The 22,349-nt window shown below is 36.7% G+C and overlaps 1 protein-coding gene across 1 annotated transcript in view; it reads left to right on the plus strand.

Annotated features, from left to right (window-relative positions):
• The window catches only part of LOC126176238 (uncharacterized), a 400,926-nt gene that overhangs the window by 308,834 nt on the left and 69,743 nt on the right, over positions 1 to 22,349 (plus strand). The window contains exon 11 of the mRNA XM_049923383.1: positions 1,259 to 1,438. Within this exon, the coding sequence (XP_049779340.1) occupies positions 1,259 to 1,438 (180 nt within the window). The remainder of the gene's footprint in view (positions 1 to 1,258; positions 1,439 to 22,349) is intronic.

Below are 22,349 nucleotides of genomic sequence, written 5' to 3' on the forward strand. Positions count from 1 at the left end.
TTTTTTAATGGTGTTACTACTGATTCATTTACTGTAAATTTCAAGTGGTATTCTGTTTTCTCATTGTCTCATTGAATAAAAGCTAGCTTTTCATTGCACTAACATATCACATTCATGCACATATAATTGCAATTTTCACTGGTATATTTTAACAATGCATATTAAAATTATGTCCCTCTTTTCTATCTCTGCAGAGTCAGAATCTCATACGTTGTTCGAAGAAATACTAAGTGCTGAACAAATAGATAAAACTGTATACATAACTGGAAAACTTAATTATGAAAGGGAAATGTAGGAAATTAGTAATAGAGCATTTTATGCTATAATAAATATCTATACTGGTGTTATCCAACGTTAAAATAGATGACATAACAGAGTGAATTGGAATAACAAGTTTTCATTGGGAGCATTTTAATTTAGAAATTGCAACACTATCCTGAGCTTTTAAATATGATTGCCTTTAATCTGCCTAAGACACACCAAGGAATAAAAGTCAAATTCATCAGGTGCCGTGAACAACTGAAATTTTGAGAAAGCACATTACTGTTGACATTTAAGAAACTTGTACCATTATAAACATAGTTTTTTCTTGGTGTAACAGTTTATCAGAGATTTTTTTTTCCTTTACTACAGCACTTGCGGAATTAACAAAGCCTCTTATAAAGCTTAATTCTAACTATTAATAACATCTTACTGCAGTCAAGACATTTTGAAGTAACTGTGAAATTTTGACTCATTCTGTAACATTTAAAGTGAGTTAATTTATCACTATGATCTTATTATGGATTACTTTATCAGACTGAGAAACAGTAAATGATAATTTTCAAAAGAGTTTGTATAACTTTTTAATTGACATACTAGCTCTAACCTGCAGATAAATGTACATTATTACGGTATTTGTCTTCTGTCACTTACCTCAAACAAGCATAACTCTTAAGATTTCATGCAGAACATTGTCTAATGTCTGTCTGCAGTAAGAAATATCATGTGGCAATAGTAACTGTGGTTTGTGTGTTCTGTAACTCATGTTCACAACACAACAACACAAAAACTGACAAGAGACAGGGTTCAAACAATATGGAATGCATTTCTTGCTACATGTATCTCTTACTAATATTGCTAAAATTTTCACAAATTCTTCATTTCATTTGGACAAACAATGGCACACCATACACTCAAAAACACAGTTGTGTTCAATGTCTTCACTCTCTGAATTGTAAAAGAAGCCTGTGTTCCTGAAAACCATGTTGCTGAGCAGCTGGCATTCCGCTCAACCCAATCGCTACTGGCACTGAAGAAAGACCATGTCCAACGGGTTCTACACATCCCACAACGGGGCTCAGCACAACACGAAGCTGCTGTGATTGGACTAGAAACTGCCATCTCCTTGTACCTGCGTCAAACTGCTCAAGATTTTGACCTCTCTCGGAATGTTGAGGTTATTATCCACCTTATTGCATATTCAAATTACATTTTTTTTAAATGTAAATGCTTATCATTATGATGCCTATAGCATTTTACTGATACTATAATGGCCTGTAACCTAAAACATTCATTAGAACTCAAAAAATTTAATTTGTTGCAATTTACTAGTCAGTAAGCTTTCTCTCTCTTTTTGCTAATACCATTACAGCCCTCAATAACATTTACAGAGGCATTTAAAATAGGAAGTTGATCTGTCATAAATGTTCAGTTATAACTTTTTTTTTATTCCTGGTAGTGATGTAGATGAATATTACCTAGCACAGCAAATAGTCTGTAATCCGGTTTTGTGTAAGTAATGAAGCCAATATTTAAATCTGCCTGAGTTCAAATAACACTTAATTAGATTTAAAGTACAAAAGTTATAAAATTGTTGAGGCTTTTGTGGCCACCTTGGATACTTGTGTATCACAGAAGATTGAAAGTGGTTGTAACAAACATATTCATAACCCAGACAAATGGAAGAGAGAAAATGTAAAGAAGAAAAGACACAGTGGACATTAATATGTATGCGATAAAACCTGTAAAAAATTACAGCTAAGCAGTAAGGACCTGAATGTGACTTTTGTGGCCACCAGTTGATGGGTTGCTTGTTCGCATTTGCCTTGGTATCTTTGGCTGACAGCTATTTAGTTTTTTGATGTTTCAAAGATTCACCTTCCATTGCTTGTGATGGAAAAATCTAGTATACTATTGTCATCTGTTATCTATCATGTGAACTTGGAATGATTCAGATTCAGATTCAGATTCTTTATTAGTCATTCAGCATTATTACATGCAATAGACTTCGTCAGTTCACTTAACCTATTAATTTTATAAAATAAATTTTTACATATTTAAGTTGATATTGGGCATTTCTAAAAATTCTTCTAATGAATAGAATGGATTAGTTAACAAGAAGTTATGAACATTGTCTTTAAATAATTTGTCAGGCTTGATTGACCCATTTTTAGACAATTTGTTATATATTTTAATTGCCATATACTTATGACTATTGTTAGTTTTAGCTAATCTATTTTGTGGCAACAGCAGAGAAGTACACGTTCTTGTATAGTAGCCATGCCTTTCATTTGTTACACTTAAATTAGGTAGTTCAGCAAGTATGTAGTTAACACTGTCAAGAATATATAAATTAATTACTGTTAAAATTCTATATTTAATGAACAATGGTTTACAATGTGTTCTATTATCTACCTTAGCCATTACTCTGATTGCTTTCTTTTGGATCACCATAATTTCATTTATTTTTCTGCTGTTTCCCCAGAGTATTAAGCCATACCTTAAAACAGATTGAAAAAAGGCAAAGTACGCTGTCCTTACATACTCAAACGTCACACAACACATCAGTCTCTTCAACAAATATATAACTCTTGACAACCTAACCACTATGTGATCAACATGAGAGTTCCATGTTAGACTGTTGTCAAGTACGATACCTAAAAACTTTGTCTTTTGTTTTTCTATTTTTGTAGTCTTTGATAGACTGAACCACATATTCTGGGTCTTTTCCTCATTTAATAGCAGACCATTGGCATTAAACCATGATGTTGCATTTTCTTTTGCCAATTTCATATCACTTACAAGGTTATCAAGTACATGGTTTACAGATAGAAAAGTTGTGTCATCTGCATACATATATGTCTTTACATCTATATTTCCTGGTAAGTCATTTATGTGTACAAGGAAAAGAAGTGGTCCCAATTTAGATCCCTGTGGCACACCGTGATGAACCTCGAGTATGTTTGACAGATGACTTCCTGAACTCACCACCTGCTTTCTTTTATTGAGGTATGATTTGATGAGTTTTAAACTTTTATCACATATTCCATAGTCCTCAAGTTTAGAGAGCAGAAGTGAGTGGTCAACACAGTCAAAAGCTTTGCTCAGATCACATAAGGTTACCTTTGCGTGCGCATGGTCCTCAAATGCTGCTAGAATGTCTCTAACTAAGAGCTCTATGGCATGTATAGCTGACTTTCCTTTTTTGTAACCAAACTGTGATGCACTTAACATACCATTTAGTTCTAGGTACTCATACATCTGCTTATATATTATGCCTTCAAAGACTTTTCCTAGTACTGGAATTAGTGAAATTGGTCTGTAGTTTGCAGGATCTGATTTGACACCCTTCTTAAAGACTGGAGTTACCTTGGATAGTTTGAGAGGATCAGGAAAAAACCCTTCTATGAGACACAGGTTTATGGAATATGTTAATGGTGCTGCAATGTAATGTATGATTTCTTTCAATAGATTGTTTGACATATTAAAAATATCTGTACTGTATGAATTTTTCATTTCTTGGACTATTTTAAGAACTTCATATTGGCGTACCTCTTTGAAGTGTTTCAATGATGATCTGGCCCTATTATGATTTAGGTTTGCTCTCTTCAGATAATCTATACATGTTACATTGGGTTTACTGATCAGCTTTTTGATATCATCAGCACAGCTTACAAAATATTTATTGAATGTATCTGCTGGTATTGGGACTGTCTTGTCAAAGTTTCTGACTTCACCTTTAACAGTATTAATTACTGACCAGGCTGTTTTGCATTGGTTTCTACTATTTTTTATGAAATTTGTGTTGTATCTTAGTTTCGCCAATTGCAACTCTTTCTTATACAGTTTCTTAGTGATTTTTTCGAGATCCTTAATTTCCTTAGAATTGTTTACTTTGGCAAGGCACTTCAACAGCAGTAGCTTATTTTTTAGATTCTCCAGTTCTTTGGTGTACCAAAATTTACCCTTTCTTGTTTTATGGTATTTCTTTTGAACAAGATGGGCTTTTAAAATACCTGTTAAGTAATTGTGGAATGTTTCATAAACTGTTTGGGCACAGGAATCACAGTTTTGAAATAATTTGTCCCAGTTTGTTATGCTCAGCTGGTGTGTTAGTTTTATGAGATTGTGTTTTGTTAATATTAAGGTATTAGATTTTGTTAACTTTTGTGCAGCCTTGCTCTCATCCCCTTTTATAAAATGTCTTAACTCTACTGTTAACATGGAGTGGTCTGAGAAAACAAATTCCTTACCTTGGTGGAGTACATATCACGTGCACAGTTGACAAAAGCATTATCCAAGCACGCTTGTAGTCTTGTTGGTTCTGAATTTACATGATGGAAGTTGTGCTGCCTTAGCATATTCAGTAACTTATTTACACTGGGTTTGTTACATGTTACATCAAAGCTTGAATTGAAGTCACCCCCAATTACAGTTACATACTGTTTCCATTTCGTTATGTAGTAGAGTACACTGTCTAAATTATCTAAAAAAGTTTTATCATCTGAGTCAGGGGAATGGTAGATATGTACTATGGTAAGTTTCATTATATCACATATGATCCCGGTAGTTTCAAAGTGTTTCTCTACACATGCCCAACTAAGATCTAGTTCTCTACACTCTATTTCATTTGAAACATAGATATGAGATGACATAGTTCCCACATTTTCTGCTGTAGATTCAGGAATATGTCCTCATCAATATTTTGCATGAGAGGGGGAGCTATGCCACTTACTAATGATATCTACTATGTCAGTTGCAGAGCTACCAACATAAGAATGTTACAGTTGTTATATTATTTTATCATATGGGAGTCCGTCCCAAGTAGCTGAGTGGTCAGTGTGACAGAATGTCAATCCTAAGGGTCCAGGTTCGATTCCCGGCTGGGTCAGAGATTTTCTCCACTCAGGGACTGGGTGTTGTGTTGTCCTAATCATCATCATTTCATCCCCATCGACATGCAAGTTGCCGAAGTGGCGTCAAATCGAAAGACTTGCACCAGGTGAACGGTCTGCCTGACGGGAGGCCCTAGTCACAATACATTTTTATTTATCATATGGGAAGGCTATGTTGTTATTTAATTTTTGCTTTTACATCCATCTTCTTTTATGCATATTAGACCTAAACTGTTATTCTGTCCCACTTTGTAAAGTACATGATCTGTCATTCTTTTGGTAATGGAAGTGATATTACTGCTTCACCTGCTGAACAGTACGTCAGAAAAACATGGATACTTGTGTATCACAGAACATTGGAAGTGGTTGTAACAAAAATATTCATAACCCAGACAAATGGAAGAAAGAAAATGTAAAGAAGAAAAGACACAGTGGACATGAATATGTACGCAATAAAACCTGTAAAAAATTACAGCTAAGCGGTAAGGACCTGAATGTGACTGTAAAAACAAATCAGACAGTTCTAGTTGTTCAATGTTAGATGAAGATTCTAAAAGCACATTATTTTGTGAGTTTCACAACCTGTAAGAGTACAGTATTCAAAATGCCTACCTTCATGATCTTCTTGAGTGTAAGGACTGCAATCAAGAGTATGCAAAAAACTGTAATCAGTAGCAGAAAGAAATCACAAGCTTATCATGCTACAAAGACTACTGGTACAAAGCTTAGAGTGTGTTTGAAAAGTTTTTGTGACATATTTGCAGTTTTACAGAAAAAAGTTTCAGCAGCTAGAGGAGACAGAAAAGCATGTAATGTTGGTGAAGATGTAGATAATGATGAAGTTAGCAATGAACTTAATAGAACACATCTTGGCATGCTGCATATGGATAGACATGTAAAACATAGTAATGTTAAGCACAGAATGAAAATTGTATAGTGTTAGAGATCATATTACAAAGCTTCAAAAACAGAGAAATCATTATTCACAGAATGACAAATGAAGAAAGTGCACATTATAAGTGTGGAAACTGTGACTGAGATGTACCACCTGCATGAAAAAAGTCAAGATTCCATAGTTTTACTTGTGAGTTCAATATCAGTTTAAGTTACCACATACAGACACATGTAAAATGTGTGATGAGTGTGCACCTCTTATGAGAGATAATATCCTTTTGAATGTTAAGCTATGCCAACTTAAAGTTGAAAAAGCATACTTTCTACTGATGGAATATACAAAGACTTTTCACAGTGACGTTTGTGAATACTATGTAATCACCTATCATTTACAACAGGCACTGCCAACAGCAAAAATACCAAGAGAGACAGTGTTCTACCTAAGGCAGTGGTGGATAAACAATTTTGGCTTCCACATATGAAACTAGTTCAGATACCATGTGTAATGTGGCCAGAAAATATTGCCTCAAGATGTTCATCATAAATTGCACCCTGAATCATGAAAGTAGTCAATGATCCTTCATATGCTCACTTTAAAAGAGAGTAATCCCCACCCTCCTGCAAACTCTAGTACTGGATAAAAAGAAAAGCAACTGAATGATTAACGTGTTCTATTCTCTCATTGCTAAAGGATTATATAATTCCATTCAACATTATTTCCTCACTCCTGGACATACCTATTTACCCAGTGACTGAGATTTTGGCATGATAGAAAAGAAACTCCAACAGACAGGTCATATTTATACACCTGACCAGTGATAGGCCCAGAAGTTTTTGTAAAATGTCAGAGGCAAAGACTCTTTTTAAGGTCAGAAGATTCCAGAAACTTTCAACAGTTAAACAATGAAATATTAAAAAGTGGAATTGCAATAACTGGTGCTAGCTTTAATATCAGAAAAATAAATGCTGATTTTTGAAGTAGAACAATGGTAGGGACTGGAATGCTTCAAGAAGATTTCAGAAACTTTCAGCAGTTAAACAAAGAAATAGTAAGAAGTGGAATTGCAATAACTGATGCTAGCTTTAATATCAGGAAAATAAATTCTGCTTTCTGAAGCAGAACAATGTCAGGAACTGGAATTCTTCAAGAAGATACCAGGTCATTGCTTGAAAACCAGACGAGAACCCAAGCTCGATCTTGATCTTAATGATTAAACTTCTAGAAAAAAACACCATTACTTTGTCCATTCAGATGGCCCATATCCCCAGGTTTTCATGCTGTTTACCAAAAACTAAAATTCACAGAAACCTTCGACAGCATTGTTGTAGCCACAACTTCCACTGCCAGTGTATCAATTGTTCTCTTCCCTCTGCCTCATTGCACTTCAAAAGAACCTGTCTCTTTGAGTTCCGTAATCAGTTTCTCCAGACCCTTGGCAAACATTGGACCAATGCCTTTTTTCATACCCTTGAGTGCTCAGAATTTGTGCAGAGTTACTGGTGCACAGTCTCCATGCTTGTATGCTTGTAAAAAGGCTTCACCAGCAGTGTGCAATCTTGCATTGAGGCAGTCATGCTGAGCATCTCAGATTCAAATTGAGGAATAGCTGTGTACCCCGTGACTTATTTTGCGTATTTCCCCATTTAAAGTGCCAGCAAGTGGTAAAATCTTCAGTATTTTCTCCTTTTGGTTCCAAAACATTTCACCTTTCCTTGATCATATTCCATTAAACTTTGACATCATTCTGAACAGTCATTCTTTTCAACAGCATTTTGGAACTGGAGCATTAATTACCATCATTCTGTGTATGACTGATATAAACCAAGAAATTTAGAACATACTATATTATTCAAGTACTGTTGTTATTACATCTCATTAGATATTCAGTAATCAGATTCAATGCTGCAAGTACTTCTGTGGCCCCTGATATTTTCAGAGTAGGTTATATTTAGTTTCCTCATATAACTGGGTTCCTCTCACTCTGGGGTAAAAGTGACTTGCTTTTCTTTTTGAACCTTCCCTACACTATACCTCTCTCTCCCCTGAGAAGAAACTATTTTTTCTGAAACCTACTTTTATATGTGTATATCACCAACATTTAAATTTTTCCTCCTAAAGGTAAGAACTGGCCAGAAATTCTGTGTCATAATTTTAAAGATATCAGTTCTGACAGTACCCAGCTCCCCAACAGGAAATGTTCTACCTGACATAAAGCAGTTAGATACGGTACAAATAACACTTGGCATAAACAACAGCTAAGTCATCAGTTATGGAGATTTCAATATTAATTTCATCTTAAGTTAGTATTGATCTGACTCCTAAATCAGACTGTATTTCATCAGATAGCATTTTTTGCTAGGAAGAGAGAGCTTTATTTAATATAGAGGATTACCATTAATCAAGACAAGGTACACTACTGGACTCTTCATTTTGTTACCAAAAAGCAAAACTCATGCACTAAGCACAAAAAATTGAAAATTCCAAGAGTGAAGCAAAGAAAGTTTGGAGCATTGCTAGCCATTAAACAAATAAACACACTGAGACAAATCATATTGGGACCCTGGTGACAGTATCTGTGAGACAGATTCAAATCATCAGGCACTAAATTCAATAAATCCTTCTTAACAGTAGCTGGAAACATAGGGACAAAAAATATTGCCACCAAAAGTAGAACCATTATGTTTATTTAGACACGCATTGAATACTCTACCAGCAGAAATCATCCGTGCTAATTCACCTGCTAGCAGGGCCACAACAATCATCATCACTTAAAATAGTAACTCTTTTGGGTATGATTGTATTTGAACTGAAGTGCTGAGCTGACTTTGCAGGCAGAGTTGCTAGCATACATTCACTTGATATTGTTCTATTGACAATCTTAAGAGAAGTAAGAATATTACCTAAAACTGACAATCAAACATCTTGCAGAAACTTCTTCAGAGATCTCTGAATTCTTACACCAATGTACCAATGTACTTGCTCCCTGAAGGTATTTGTGGTTAATAACAAGAGTAAAGTTAGGGTGGACCGACAGTTCACAACCACAATAATAGAGGTAAACATAGTTGTCATAGAGACTATTATTACATCCGTCTAGGGCTCAGAAAGGAGTTTTTTACTCTGGTGCAAAAGTCTTTAATGGGTTACCAGCCAACATCAGAAAGGATGTTGTAAATCTTGAAGCATTCAGGACTAAAGGGAATGAGTAGCTTATTAGCCACTCCTTCCATAATGAATCCTTTTATTTGGGTGTGTAAATCATTGTTTACAAGATGCTTCTATTAAACATGTTTTAACAGTGCTGCTATATAGAAAGCTGACAGTGTTCTGCTACATAAATACTTATATGAAAACAGCAACTGAGTATTGTATCAGGCAGAGAAGTAGCATTTTCCTTCCAAAGCAGTTGCAGTTAATCAATATATGTTATAAAAGTAAGTGTACAATGTGCGTTCCACTAAAACTCAGAAATGAGTCCTGGTATGAGCAAGGGAGTAGCCCTCTATCCCCATCCATGAAGAAGATTCCCATTTTTACCTGAAGGGAACACTTTTGAAGATATAAAGGCTGGAAGTTTCGACCTCTAGAAATTTACAGAATATTTGATAGTATTCAACAACATTTCAGAAAATCAGAGTGTGTCTGAGACCATTCCACAACATCCCAGAGCATTCCACAATGATCTGGGAATGTTCTGAAATGTTTGGGAATAGTCTGTAATGTTTGGGAAGAGTCCAGAATGTTTGGGGACATCCTGGAACATCCCAGATTATTGTGGAACATTCCAGAACATACTTGAATGTTGTGGAATGTTTTGGAACATGGGGACGAATTGAAACCTTTTTGCATGTTCTGGAATTCGCCAGAGATGGGGTTACCCATTAGTAGGAATATATAAAGCAAGACCCATCATGGGTTCGAACATCAGTTTCCTATCAGTGACAAAGGGAGGAACTGAAAAAGTAGTTCAGTGTGTGAATAAAAACAAACAGTGAAGAGTGAGTAGTCAAAGTGATACAGTGACTGAATATAAATTGAAAATAAAGTGTGAAAAGTGGGTAAAGTGTTCTTAGTGTATGTGTTAAAGAAAATTGATTTGATTTATATTTTAGACAGTGCACAAAAGAGGAGAAGATCTTGCCAGTTCTGAAAGAAAACAGCAAAAATGGAAAGAACAGTGAAAAAACGAAACAGACAGAGAGTGTGAAGCACGTTTAAGTTCCCAATGAATGACAATGAGCACCGTGAGAAGCAAAGAAACTGAATAACAACAAAAGGAATTGATTGAAGAAACAGGAATTGCAACACAATCTTATAATTAAAGACTGTGTATTCAAGCCAGCCATGAAAATATCACTGTATGAAAAGTGCAAACGAGGACAGGTAAACAGTACAACCTAACAAATGAAGCGTTCCACTACGATCCGAGGAAAGAATATAACAAACACAAACACATCATAATTGGAAAAATGGATAACATCTGCTACATGAAAAAATTCAGTAGAGAAACACCAGGATTCTGTTGCATGAATGGAAAAATTCAATTACCACCACTGGGCGCACCCCCACCAGGAGGACTTTTTAGATTACATGACCACCAAAACTACAGAATCAAAACACTTTCTTCAAAATATAAAAGTGTGAAAATAAACTACACATGAAAGAATCCATATTCGAAATGCCTGCTTCCAAATGACTTTAATCAACACTAACGGAAATGAAATTGATTGTTTTTCTCCATCCAAGGACAAATCTATCACTAAAAATTTCTGCATGTATATTTCACCAGAAATGAAGAAACATAAACTGATCAACAATGCACAAATATTAGTGGATTGACATCAGAAGCAGTCAAAGATGTACAGAGGATCTTACACAAATATAATCAACTTAGTCACATTTTCAAAACATCGCTAGACTGAATGGTTTCTGATGAGTATAAATTTATAATTTGAGCCAACAAAAGACACCTGGAGAACATGAATGTTGATTTAATGCACCTCAGATAGATGAAGTTGTCATCATAATTGTGCACAATGAAAACAGAAGCCATGACATAGTTGTACAATACAGAAGAGAAGGGCTACAATGCATCGCAGAAGCATACGTTTCATATAATGCCCTCCAACATCCATTAATATTTCTGCATGATCAGGATGTATATCATTTTAATGTGAAACAAATCCAACCTGAAACAGGCATAGAAACAAACAAAAAAGTCAGTTCCATGGAGCTCTATGCTCACCGCTTAATGACCAGAAACAGTGAAACATACAATCACACACTCAGCACTCATCATATATTCTGAAAATTCCTGCTAGATACACAGGCAAAAATAGAAGCATAATGGATGCTTTACTGCATCAAAAGAAACTACACATGAAAGAATCCATATTCGAAACACAACCATAAATGATGGTAACATTAACATTAGAACACTGGTAATCTTACCCTCATCATACATAAGAAGTCCAAGATACATGCACAGATATACTCAAGATGCCATAACCTAAATAAAAAAATATGGATGACCTATCCTCTTCGTAACATTCACACACAACTTGTTGCAGCCAGAAATCAAAGAAAAAGTAAGATACAGTCAAGCTCCCATGCATCGACATGACATAACAGCCCAAGTTTTCTGACAAAAACAAATGAGATTTATTGAAGTCATCACAAAATAAATCTTTAGAACCATTAGATGCTGGATGTACAAAATCAGACAGCAAAAATGAGGACTGCCTCACACACACAATTTAGTATGGCTACATGACAGAATTGGTCCCACGGATATGGACAAAATCATACAAGCTGAATTTCCCAGTCCACAAGAAGATCTTGAACTGTATGACATAGTAGTAAAAAACATGATTCACAGATGATATGGGCCATTAAACCCCAATTTGCCATATATGAGTGATGCAAAATATACAAAAAAACAAAACAAAAAACTTTACTTGGCTGCAGTGGTGGCTGCTGTGTAAGAACACAAGAGCACATGAACACACTAAATTTCAACACCTTGCAGATTTATTGGTTATTTTTCTTTGAATGCTGTTAAATGTAACATAGATGCTGCAATCTGAAAGATACAGCACTTAAATCTACTGCACTACTGCTCCTTTTTAGACTCTGTGAGCACATATTCAGTTGTGCACATTTTAAGGAGTTCTGGGCATGCACACTCAAGTGACATAATTGCCTTATGGGCCAAATACGTACGGATTTGCTAAACAATGTGCATGGTTCATGATGTGCACAGCTAGCCCAGGCCACTCAACTAGAAGTTTATGTCAGTGCCACCAGATGGTAGCACCTTGAGGTAGACTTCTATCCCTGTTCACTCAGCATAAATTGTGCTAGATGACAGCACATTCCTCAGATATGCTAATTCACTTACTATGTACTGTTGTAAAATTAGATCAGATGTCAATATATTTTAAAGCTGCACCACCAGTAAACCTATTTGTACGTTTCTGAATGAGTTATAGTATATTAAGTTATGAATTTTATCATACAATCCATCTGAGATGCTGAGAATCATAAGAACCTAAATCACATGGCTCTCGATTGTGAGTCTGTAGCACTTCTTCACACTGTTGAGCTTATGGAGAGTCAGGTTTATCTGTCCTGTAGGCCCTCACTGTATGTATGAAAATTCACAAAAATCTGTATCATTGGTTTCTCTAATATTCACTTAAATGTATGATCAACAACAGTACACTTCAGGCCCTTATGGATCTCATCGCCCCATTTGTATTCTACTCAAATAATGATGTTGGTAGACATTAATACGTGAGTTTAATCATTGCCACAAATGGCACTTTGTGTTTGGAGTTGAGTGTTTACTGTGAGGGAATCAGCTTTTGCGTGCAGTGTTAACATGAACTGTGTTGCAACTATTTATGCTAAAAGGAAAGTAAAGCTTTGAGGACGGTTCATGAGTAATGCTTGGGTAGCCCAGTTGGTAGAACATTGCCCATGAAAGGTAAAGTTGACAAGTACAAGTCTTAGTCCAGCAAATAGCTTTTAACTGCCAGGAAGTTTCATATCAGCATACACTCCGGTGCAGAATGAAAATCTCATTCAGGAACTAGGGCCTCCAAGAACAGATCCTTTGACTGAAAGAATGACAAAATCAAATAAGTGTGACTACAAGCAAACATTTAACAAGAAAGTGTACAGTTAGTACAAGTTATTGTGTGGTTGCAGCTTAAGAATATCTGATTTTCAGCCTGGAAGTAAATTCATGAACTAATACATCTCTCAGGACCTTGTACATTTTTCTGAAAAAATAGAAAAGCACGAAAACTCCCACTTAGGCAAAAATGCAAAATGGAGAGTTGTGAAAGCTTACATATTATTTTGTTATTGCCTCAAACTGTACTTAACTATGTACAAAACAACAAAATTCCTCAAACACAATTCTTTCTTTTGTCAGATAAGTTATGCATCTTATTATTATTATTTCTTTCCTTTCTCAGACGTTATGTCTGGTTAAAAATGGAAAGTGACACAGACCTTGATCAAGTGTGACTTCCTTTTAACTGTACGGTATATGTAACATTGCATTTAGGAACTTTCAGGTAACTGTACATGTATCAATAATTACAGATTTCTGTAGTTGTATATATACGTTTGGATGTAGCTGTATTGAGTTGATGTACTGGTGGCTATTGTGTGGTATGACTCCTTTAGTTGATAGTATAATTGGAATAATGTCAACTTTATCCTGATGCCACATGTCCTTGACTTCCTCAGCCAGTTGGATGTATTTTTCAATTTTTTCTCCTGTTTTCTTCTGTATATTTGTTGTATTGGGTATGGATACTTCGATTACTTAATTTCTTCTTTTTATTGGTGAGTATGATGTCAGGTTTGTTCTGTGGTGTTGTTTTATCTGTTATAAAGGTTCTGTTCCAGTATAATTTGTATTCATCATTCTCCAGTACATTTTGTGGTGCATACTTGTATGTGGAAACGCGTTGTTTTATTAGTTTATGTTGTATGGCAAGTTGCTGGTGTATTATTTTTGCCACATCATCATGTCTTCTGGGGTATTCTGTATTTGCTAGTATTGTACATCCACTTGTGATGTGATCTACTGTTTCTATTTGTTGTTTGCAAAGTCTGCATTTATCTGTTGTGGTATTCGGATCTTTAATAATATGCTTGCTGTAATATCTGGTGTTTATTGTTTGCTCCTGTACTGCAATAATGAATCCTTCCATCTCACTGTATATATTGCCTTTTCTTAGCCATGTGTTGGATGCGTCTTGATCGATGTGTGCCTGTGTTAGTTTATACGGATGCTTGTCATGTAGTGTTTTCTTTTTCCAATTTACTTTCTTCGTATCTGTTATGTGATCTAAAGGGTTCTAGAAGTGGTTATGAAATTGCAATGGTGTAGTCTATGTATTTATATGAGTGATTGCTTTATGTATTTTGCTAGTTTCTGCTCGTTCTATAAGGAATTTTCTTAAATTGTCTACCTGTCCATAATGTAGGTTTTTTATGTCGATAAATCCCCTTCCCCCTTCCTTTCTGCTTAATGTGAATGTTTCTGTTGCTGAATGTATGTAATGTATTTGATATTTGTGGCATTGTGATCGTGTAAGTGTATTGAGTGCTTCTAGGTCTGTGTTACTCCATTTCACTACTTCAAATGAGTAGGTCAATATTGGTATAGCATAAGTATTTATAGCTTTTGTCTCATTTCTTGCTGTCAATTCTGTTTTCAGTATTTTTGTTAGTCTTTGTCTATATTTTTCTTTTAGTTCTTCTTTAATATTTGTATTATCTATTCCTATTTTTTGTCTGTGTCCTGGATATTTATAGGCATCTGTTTTTTCCATCACTTCTATGCAGTCGCTGTGGTTATTCAATATGTAATCTTCTTGTTTAGTGTGTTTTCCCTTGACTATGCTGTTTTTCTTACATTTGTCTGTTCCAAAAGTCATATTTATATCATTGCTGAATACTTCTGTTATCTTTAGTAATTGGTTGAGTTGTTGATTTGTTGCTGCCAGTAGTTTTAGATCATCATGTATAGCAAATGTGTGATTTTGTGTTGGTGTGTTCCAGTAATATTATATCCATAATTTGTATTATTTAGCATGTTGGATAGTGGGTTCAGAGCAAGGCAGAACCAGAAAGGACTTAATGATTCTCCTTGGTATATTCCACACTTAATTTGCATTGGCTGTGATGTGATATTATTTGAATTTGTTTGGATATTAAGTGTGGCTTTCCAATTTTTCATTACTATGTTTAGGAACTGTATCAATTTAGGATCTACTTTTTATATTTCCAATATTTGTAGTAACCATGAGTGGTGTACACTATCAAAAGCTTTTTGGTAATCAATGTATGTGTAGTGTAGCGACCTTTGTTTAGTTTTAGCTTGATATGTCACCTCTGCATCTATTATCAGTTGCTCTTTACGTCCTCATGCTCCTTTGCAGCAGCCTTTTTGTTCTTCATTTATAATCTTGATCTGTGTTGTATGTGTCATTAATTTATGTGTAATGACTGAAGTTAATATTTTGCATATTGTTGGTAGGCATGTTATGGGGGGATATTTTGCTGGGTTTGCTGTGTCTGCTTGATCTTTAGGTTTCAGATAAGTTATTCCTTGTGTAAGTGTATCAGGGACTGTGTATGGGTCTGCAATGTAACTGTTAAATAATTTAGTTAGATGTGAATGTGTTGAGGTGAACTTCTTTAGCCAGAAATTTGCTATTTTATCTTTTCCAGGGACTTTCCAATTGCGTGCAGAATTAATTGCTCGGGTGACTTCATGTTGCAAAATTATCACTTCAGGCATTTGTCGTATCATCTTGTATGTGTCTGTTTCAGCTTGTATCCACCGTGCATGTCTGTTATGTTGTACCGGGTTTGACCATATGTGCTCCAGAAGTGTTCCATGTCTGTTATGTTTGGTGGATTGTGTATTTTAATGTGTGTGTTATCTATTGTCTGGTAAAATTTCTTTTGGTTTGTGTTGAATGTTTGGTTTTGTTTCCTTCTATTTTCACTTTTTTTTTTGTATCTTCTACGTCGTTTGCCCAATGCTAGTAATTTCTGCTTCTTTTCATCTAATTGCTCCATTGCTTCTTGTTGTAAGATTTTACCTAACCTTTTTTGCTTTTTTTGTCTGATATTTCATTTCTTATACATTGTGTTAGCTGTCCAATGTCTTTTCGCAGTTTTTCTATTCTGATCTGTAGCCTATGTTACCATGCTGGTTTTCTGGGTTTCTTCTGTGTGTTGGTTGGTTCTGATCTCTGCCTAGTGTGTATATTTAGTGTAGTGAGTGCTCCAGTATAAACCAGTAGTTGTAACTCTCCCGTAGTTGTATTTTCATTTATTTTGTTGTGTATGATTGTGTTGATAGTTGTTATTGTTCTTTCGACTTGTGGGTTATTTGGTGGTCTATGCAAGAATGGTCTAATGTCTGTATTTGTGTCTTTGTATTCTATAGATGTCAGCTGAAATTTTTCTTCTATATCTAATGTGTGTGTCACTTTGTGTTCTATTTGTGCTTGTTCTGGTGGCTGTCTTAAGATTTTGTTTTCCTCTGATTGTATAATTGATGTGTGTTGTTCTTTGTTTGTTTGCTCTGGGATGTTTGAGTCCATTACTGTATTTTCTTCTTCTTCTGATTGCACATTATTTTGTTCCAGTATTTGTTGTACTTGTTGTTTGATGTTTTCTAATTCTGACTGGAGTATCCTGTTATTTTTTATTATTACACGGATCTGATCAGCTAGTTGTTGTTCTGTTAAAAATTTTAATTCTGGGTATCTGGTAATAAATGTTGTGTACACTTGTGATCTGTATCTAGTTGTGTTGGTTCCTAAGTTCTTTGCTTGGAAATAACAGAACATGAGGTGTCGGTTAACTTCATCTGACCATCTAATCCTCTGTCTTTGCTTTCCTTCTAGAGTGGTTGTAGGAAGCATATCCTGCAAAACACCTTTATTTGGATTTAAATCATTTTCCATGTGGCTAGCAGTGTCGTTACCATTGTGGACGGGCATAGGGTTCAAGCGTCGTCCCCAACCATGACAGCGCTTGTCCGAGGCTTCGTTAGTTCTGTCCTGAACCAGCTAATCACATTAAAAGGGGGGTTAGCCCTATTAGTGGTTTGTTCTTTTTGTCGCCTTTTACGACTGGCATAACATACTAGAGGCCTATTCTTTTCCCGGGCCTCCACGGGTTTTATTATTATTATTACTATTATTATTATTATTATTATTACTGTTGCTGTTGTTACTATTATTGGTAGTGGCTTTAGTTGTATAAACTTGTTAATAAGCATAACTGTTATACAGTAGATTCCATTAATTTGACACTCTCAAATTTATCTGAATCTAAAAATTGATGAACACCCTAAATGTATTTTCACAAGCCACCACTGCTTGAACAACACACAAACCGGTGTTGATGGCTATCCCAAAAACAGAAGATGATCATCCAAAAACAATGATTTCACAGCAAAAATATGAATATGAGGCAGCAACAAACTGGAAATAGATAATCAGTAGGTAGTACCACATAACACACGAGTTACCAAGATGCTCCAAGCACATATACACTCCTGGAAATTGAAATAAGAACACCGTGAATTCATTGTCCCAGGAAGGGGAAACTTTATTGACACATTCCTGGGGTCAGATACATCACATGATCACACTGACAGAACCACAGGCACATAGACACAGGCAACAGAGCATGCACAATGTCGGCACTAGTACAGTGTATATCCACCTTTCGCAGCAATGCAGGCTGCTATTCTCCCATGGAGACAATCGTAGAGATGCTGGATGTAGTCCTGTGGAACGGCTTGCCATGCCATTTCCACCTGGTGCCTCAGTTGGACCAGCGTTCGTGCTGGACGTGCAGACCGCGTGAGACGACGCTTCATCCAGTCCCAAACATGCTCAATGGGGGACAGATCCGGAGATCTTGCTGGCCAGGGTAGTTGACTTACACCTTCTAGAGCACGTTGGGTGGCACGGGATACATGCGGACGTGCATTGTCCTGTTGGAACAGCAAGTTCCCTTGCCGGTCTAGGAATGGTAGAACGATGGGTTCGATGACGGTTTGGATGTACCGTGCACTATTCAGTGTCCCCTCGACGATCACCAGTGGTGTACGGCCAGTGTAGGAGATCGCTCCCCACACCATGATGCCGGGTGTTGGCCCTGTGTGCCTCGGTCGTATGCAGTCCTGATTGTGGCGTTCACCTGCACGGCGCCAAACACGCATACGACCATCATTGACACCAAGGCAGAAGCGACTCTCATCGCTGAAGACGACACGTCTCCATTCGTCCCTCCATTCACGCCTGTCGCGACACCACTGGAGGCGGGCTGCACGATGTTGGGGCGTGAGCGGAAGACGGCCTAACGGTGTGCGGGACCGTAGCCCAGCTTCATGGAGACGGTTGCGAATGGTCCTCGCCGATACCCCAGGAGCAACAGTGTCCCTAATTTGCTGGGAAGTGGCGGTGCGGTCCCCTACGGCACTGCGTAGGATCCTACGGTCTTGGCGTGCATCCGTGCGTGGCTGCGGTCCGGTCCCAGGTCGACGGGCACGTGCACCTTCTGCCGACCACTGGCGACAACATCGATGTACTGTGGAGACCTCACGCCCCACGTGTTGAGCAATTCGGCGGTACGTCCACCCGGCCTCCTGCATGCCCACTATACGCCCTCGCTCAAAGTCTGTCAACTGCACATACGGTTCACGTCCACGCTGTCGCGGCATGCTACCAGTGTTAAAGACCGCGATGGAGCTCCATATGCCACGGCAAACTGGCTGACACTGACGGCGGCGGAGCACAAATGCTGCGCAGCTAGCGCCATTCGACGGCCAACACCGCGGTTCCTGGTGTGTCTGCTGTGCCGTGCGTGTGATCATTGCTTGTACAGCCCTCTCGCAGTGTCCGGAGCAAGTATGGTGGGTCTGACACACTGGTGTCAATGTGTTCTTTTTTCCATTTCCAGGAGTGTAAATGTAGAATACTGCCATTCAGTGAAGTCAGTCACATATGTCTGTAACTATGTGAACAAAAGCAGTGACATGGCAAAGACAGTAAACAAAAAAACAGAAACGATGAGATCATATGCTCTAAATGGGAAAATACATCAACAGTAATGAAGCAGCATTGTGGATTTTTGGTTTTTCCATACACCAATGTGAACCAACTAAGCAATTTCTAGCAATACATTTGGTGAATGGACAGAGGACAACATAAGAAAAACTGCACGGAAACTGCATTAGAACACAACATCGATAGCTTTTTATCAACTGTGTGAAATTGATCCATTCGCTAAAATAATTACTATATGTTGACACCCCTACCTATCATATGTGGAACACAACAAGCAAAATCCTTCAGTGATTAAAAAAAAGAATTCCAGTAGAAGATCATCCAGGAATCATGAAAACTGGTGCATTTGGCTGCATATACACTGTACATCTGAACAATGCTGAATGTTTCTATCTCAGGATGTTGCTACACAAAATATGGGAACCAACAAGTTTCACAGGTCTCAAGACGGTTGTTGGTTACTTATGCCAAATGTACAGAGAAGCATGCCATTGCTTCGGACTACTGCAAAATGACAACTGGGAATTAACAGTACAAGAAACCTCAAAGCCTCATTCATAGCCTCAGGTGAACAAATGAGAGATTTATTTGCCATCATTATAACAAGAAGTAACCCATCGAATCAAAACAGCTATGGCACTTTTTGAAAGAGAGTATGAGTGATAATGTACTGAACCATATCTGATAAGCTCATCCTGAACTGACCATCAAATTCAACAATGTCATCTTCAGTGACGATAAATGTTTAGCAATAAACAACCAGGCCTTAGTACAACTTAGGATGCAAGCACCATGAAAAGATGCTGTCAGTGTGCTAAACTTCACAATTACAAAGGAAAAAAGCTACAATATCAATGAACTGTTTCAATACATTGCTCACAACAAACCACTCCTCTATGGCAATTGAAAGAAAATTTACAATGTTACCATGGACCACATCAACAACAACATTGGCAGAATGATTTACTTGGATACACCAGGCGGCACCGGGAAAACATTTCTAACTGCTGGTGGAAATACATGCTAAAGAACACATTGCACTTGCACTCCCATCATCCAGCATTGCAATCACGCTTATGTAAGGAGGACAAACTGCCCACTCTGCCCTACAACTACTACTGAATACACCTGAAGGGCAATTTCCAATGTGTAAAATCTCAAGAGTATCTGGATCAGGTTACCTTCTAAAGCAAGCCAAAAATTATCTTCTGGGATGAATGCACAATAGCACATAAAGAAATCACTTTAAGCCATTGACAGTACATTACAAAAACTGCAGGGAAACCCCGAAGTGACGGGAGGAGCTTTAATCTTACTCTCAGAAGATTTTTAAACAAACACTTCCAGTTACCCCCAAGTCAACATCAGCAGACAAGATCAATGCATGCTTTAAAAAAAATCACATCTCAGGCCACACATACAAATACTGTGACTAATAAAAGATATGAGAGCTGAACTAGCAAAAGACAAAATAATAGCACATTATGCTCAACAACTCTTATAAACAGGTGAAGGCACATATCCTACCTAACCAGATGACCAGCCTCCTTAAACTTAACAGTGATTTCTGCAACATAGCTGTTGCTGAAAATGAACTCATTGATCAAAATTATCCACACATTGTCCAAAACTATACCAATATGTAATGGGTATTTGAAGGAGCAATTTTGGCAGCTAAAAATAATATTGTCGACGATATCAGCTTTAATACTCAAAAGAAAATTCCTGGAGAAGAGAGACTATACAAATTGATTGACATGATGATAAATGTTGAAGAAAGTGTGAACTTCCCACATAATTTCTACAGTACCAGGAATGCCATTGCATTGCCTTCAACTTAAAATTGGATCTCTGATCGTACTACACAGAAATATCAACTCACCAAAATTATGGAACAAGATGATCATCAAACAGCTACCAAATAACATCATCAAAACTGAACTCATGAATGGAAAGTACAAGCATACACACAATTTATCCCCAGAATACCATTGATCTCTACTGAACTGCTATTCCAATTTAAAAGACTGCAATTTCCAAGCAAATTAGCTTACAGTTGTACAATTGACAAAGTGCAAGGACAAACTTTAAAATATTGCCACATCAACCTCAAAGACTGCTGCTTCTCTCATGGTCAATTATACGTAGCTTGTTCTTCAGTAGGAAGTTTGAAAAATTTGTACATAACAAAATGAAAAATGTTGTTTATAAACAAGTATTATAAGTAGTTAGAATGTGTTTTCCATAATCCTTTTTTCTTCTTATAGTTTATCCTTTTATTCCAACTACCACACGATCTCTCTGAGAGATGCCAGGTAGCCCAGTTAGTGTATTAATAACGTAATCTAGAAGTAATTACTATAATTATCATTGTAAGAAGATAAGCATTATTTCTAGCTTGTTATTAGCATAGTAGTTTGCATTGGCTGCTTCTCCTAGCTAGTATATAATTTGACTCTTCCCACATCCCTGAAGGCTCTTCTACACAGTGGAATTTATGGAATGTATGAATCTGTATCCTCATCATTTGATCCACTTACTTAACACGTATTAAAGATAGTGTCCATTTTATGAACATCTATCTTTCAATGCAAAACCTCATGTATCTCTGAACAATGTTTGCTAATGTTAAGTACCATCAACAGAAAATAGAGTGTGATTATGGTCACCAAACATCATTACTCCAAATGTATAATCATTAACATTACAGTGAATTGTATCTCCAAATAATACTATACTAGAAAAGTTGGGTGGAATTAAAACAGTAGAACAAATAAACATAACTACTTGTCATATAATCAAAGTGTTAGGCTGTGATTAGATACACAAACAATAAGTTTAACATTTAAGCTTATCTTATTTGTGTTCAAAGACTTATAGTAAAATATGCAGCTTATGCTACATTCTGCCTTGAACATAGCCTCCTTTATGGAAAGTTGTTTCATCTATTTAGTTTGTTTCCACTAATATTCCTGTGGATATTTTATTTTAATGTCATTTTTACTCTTTCTTCTGCCAAAATTTTAGTGTTTTCTTTAATTCACTGTTCTGTTCAGTTCAGTCATAATTAATGACAGTTGTCCAGAGGAGGAGGAAAAGGGGCGGAGGGGGGGGGGGGGGGGGGAGGGTAATCATGTGTGTACTACCAATAATTTTCGGAACTGACTTCTATGATCA

Source organism: Schistocerca cancellata, chromosome 3 (genome assembly GCF_023864275.1).
Source record: "Schistocerca cancellata isolate TAMUIC-IGC-003103 chromosome 3, iqSchCanc2.1, whole genome shotgun sequence".
Lineage (NCBI taxonomy): Eukaryota > Metazoa > Arthropoda > Insecta > Orthoptera > Acrididae > Schistocerca > Schistocerca cancellata.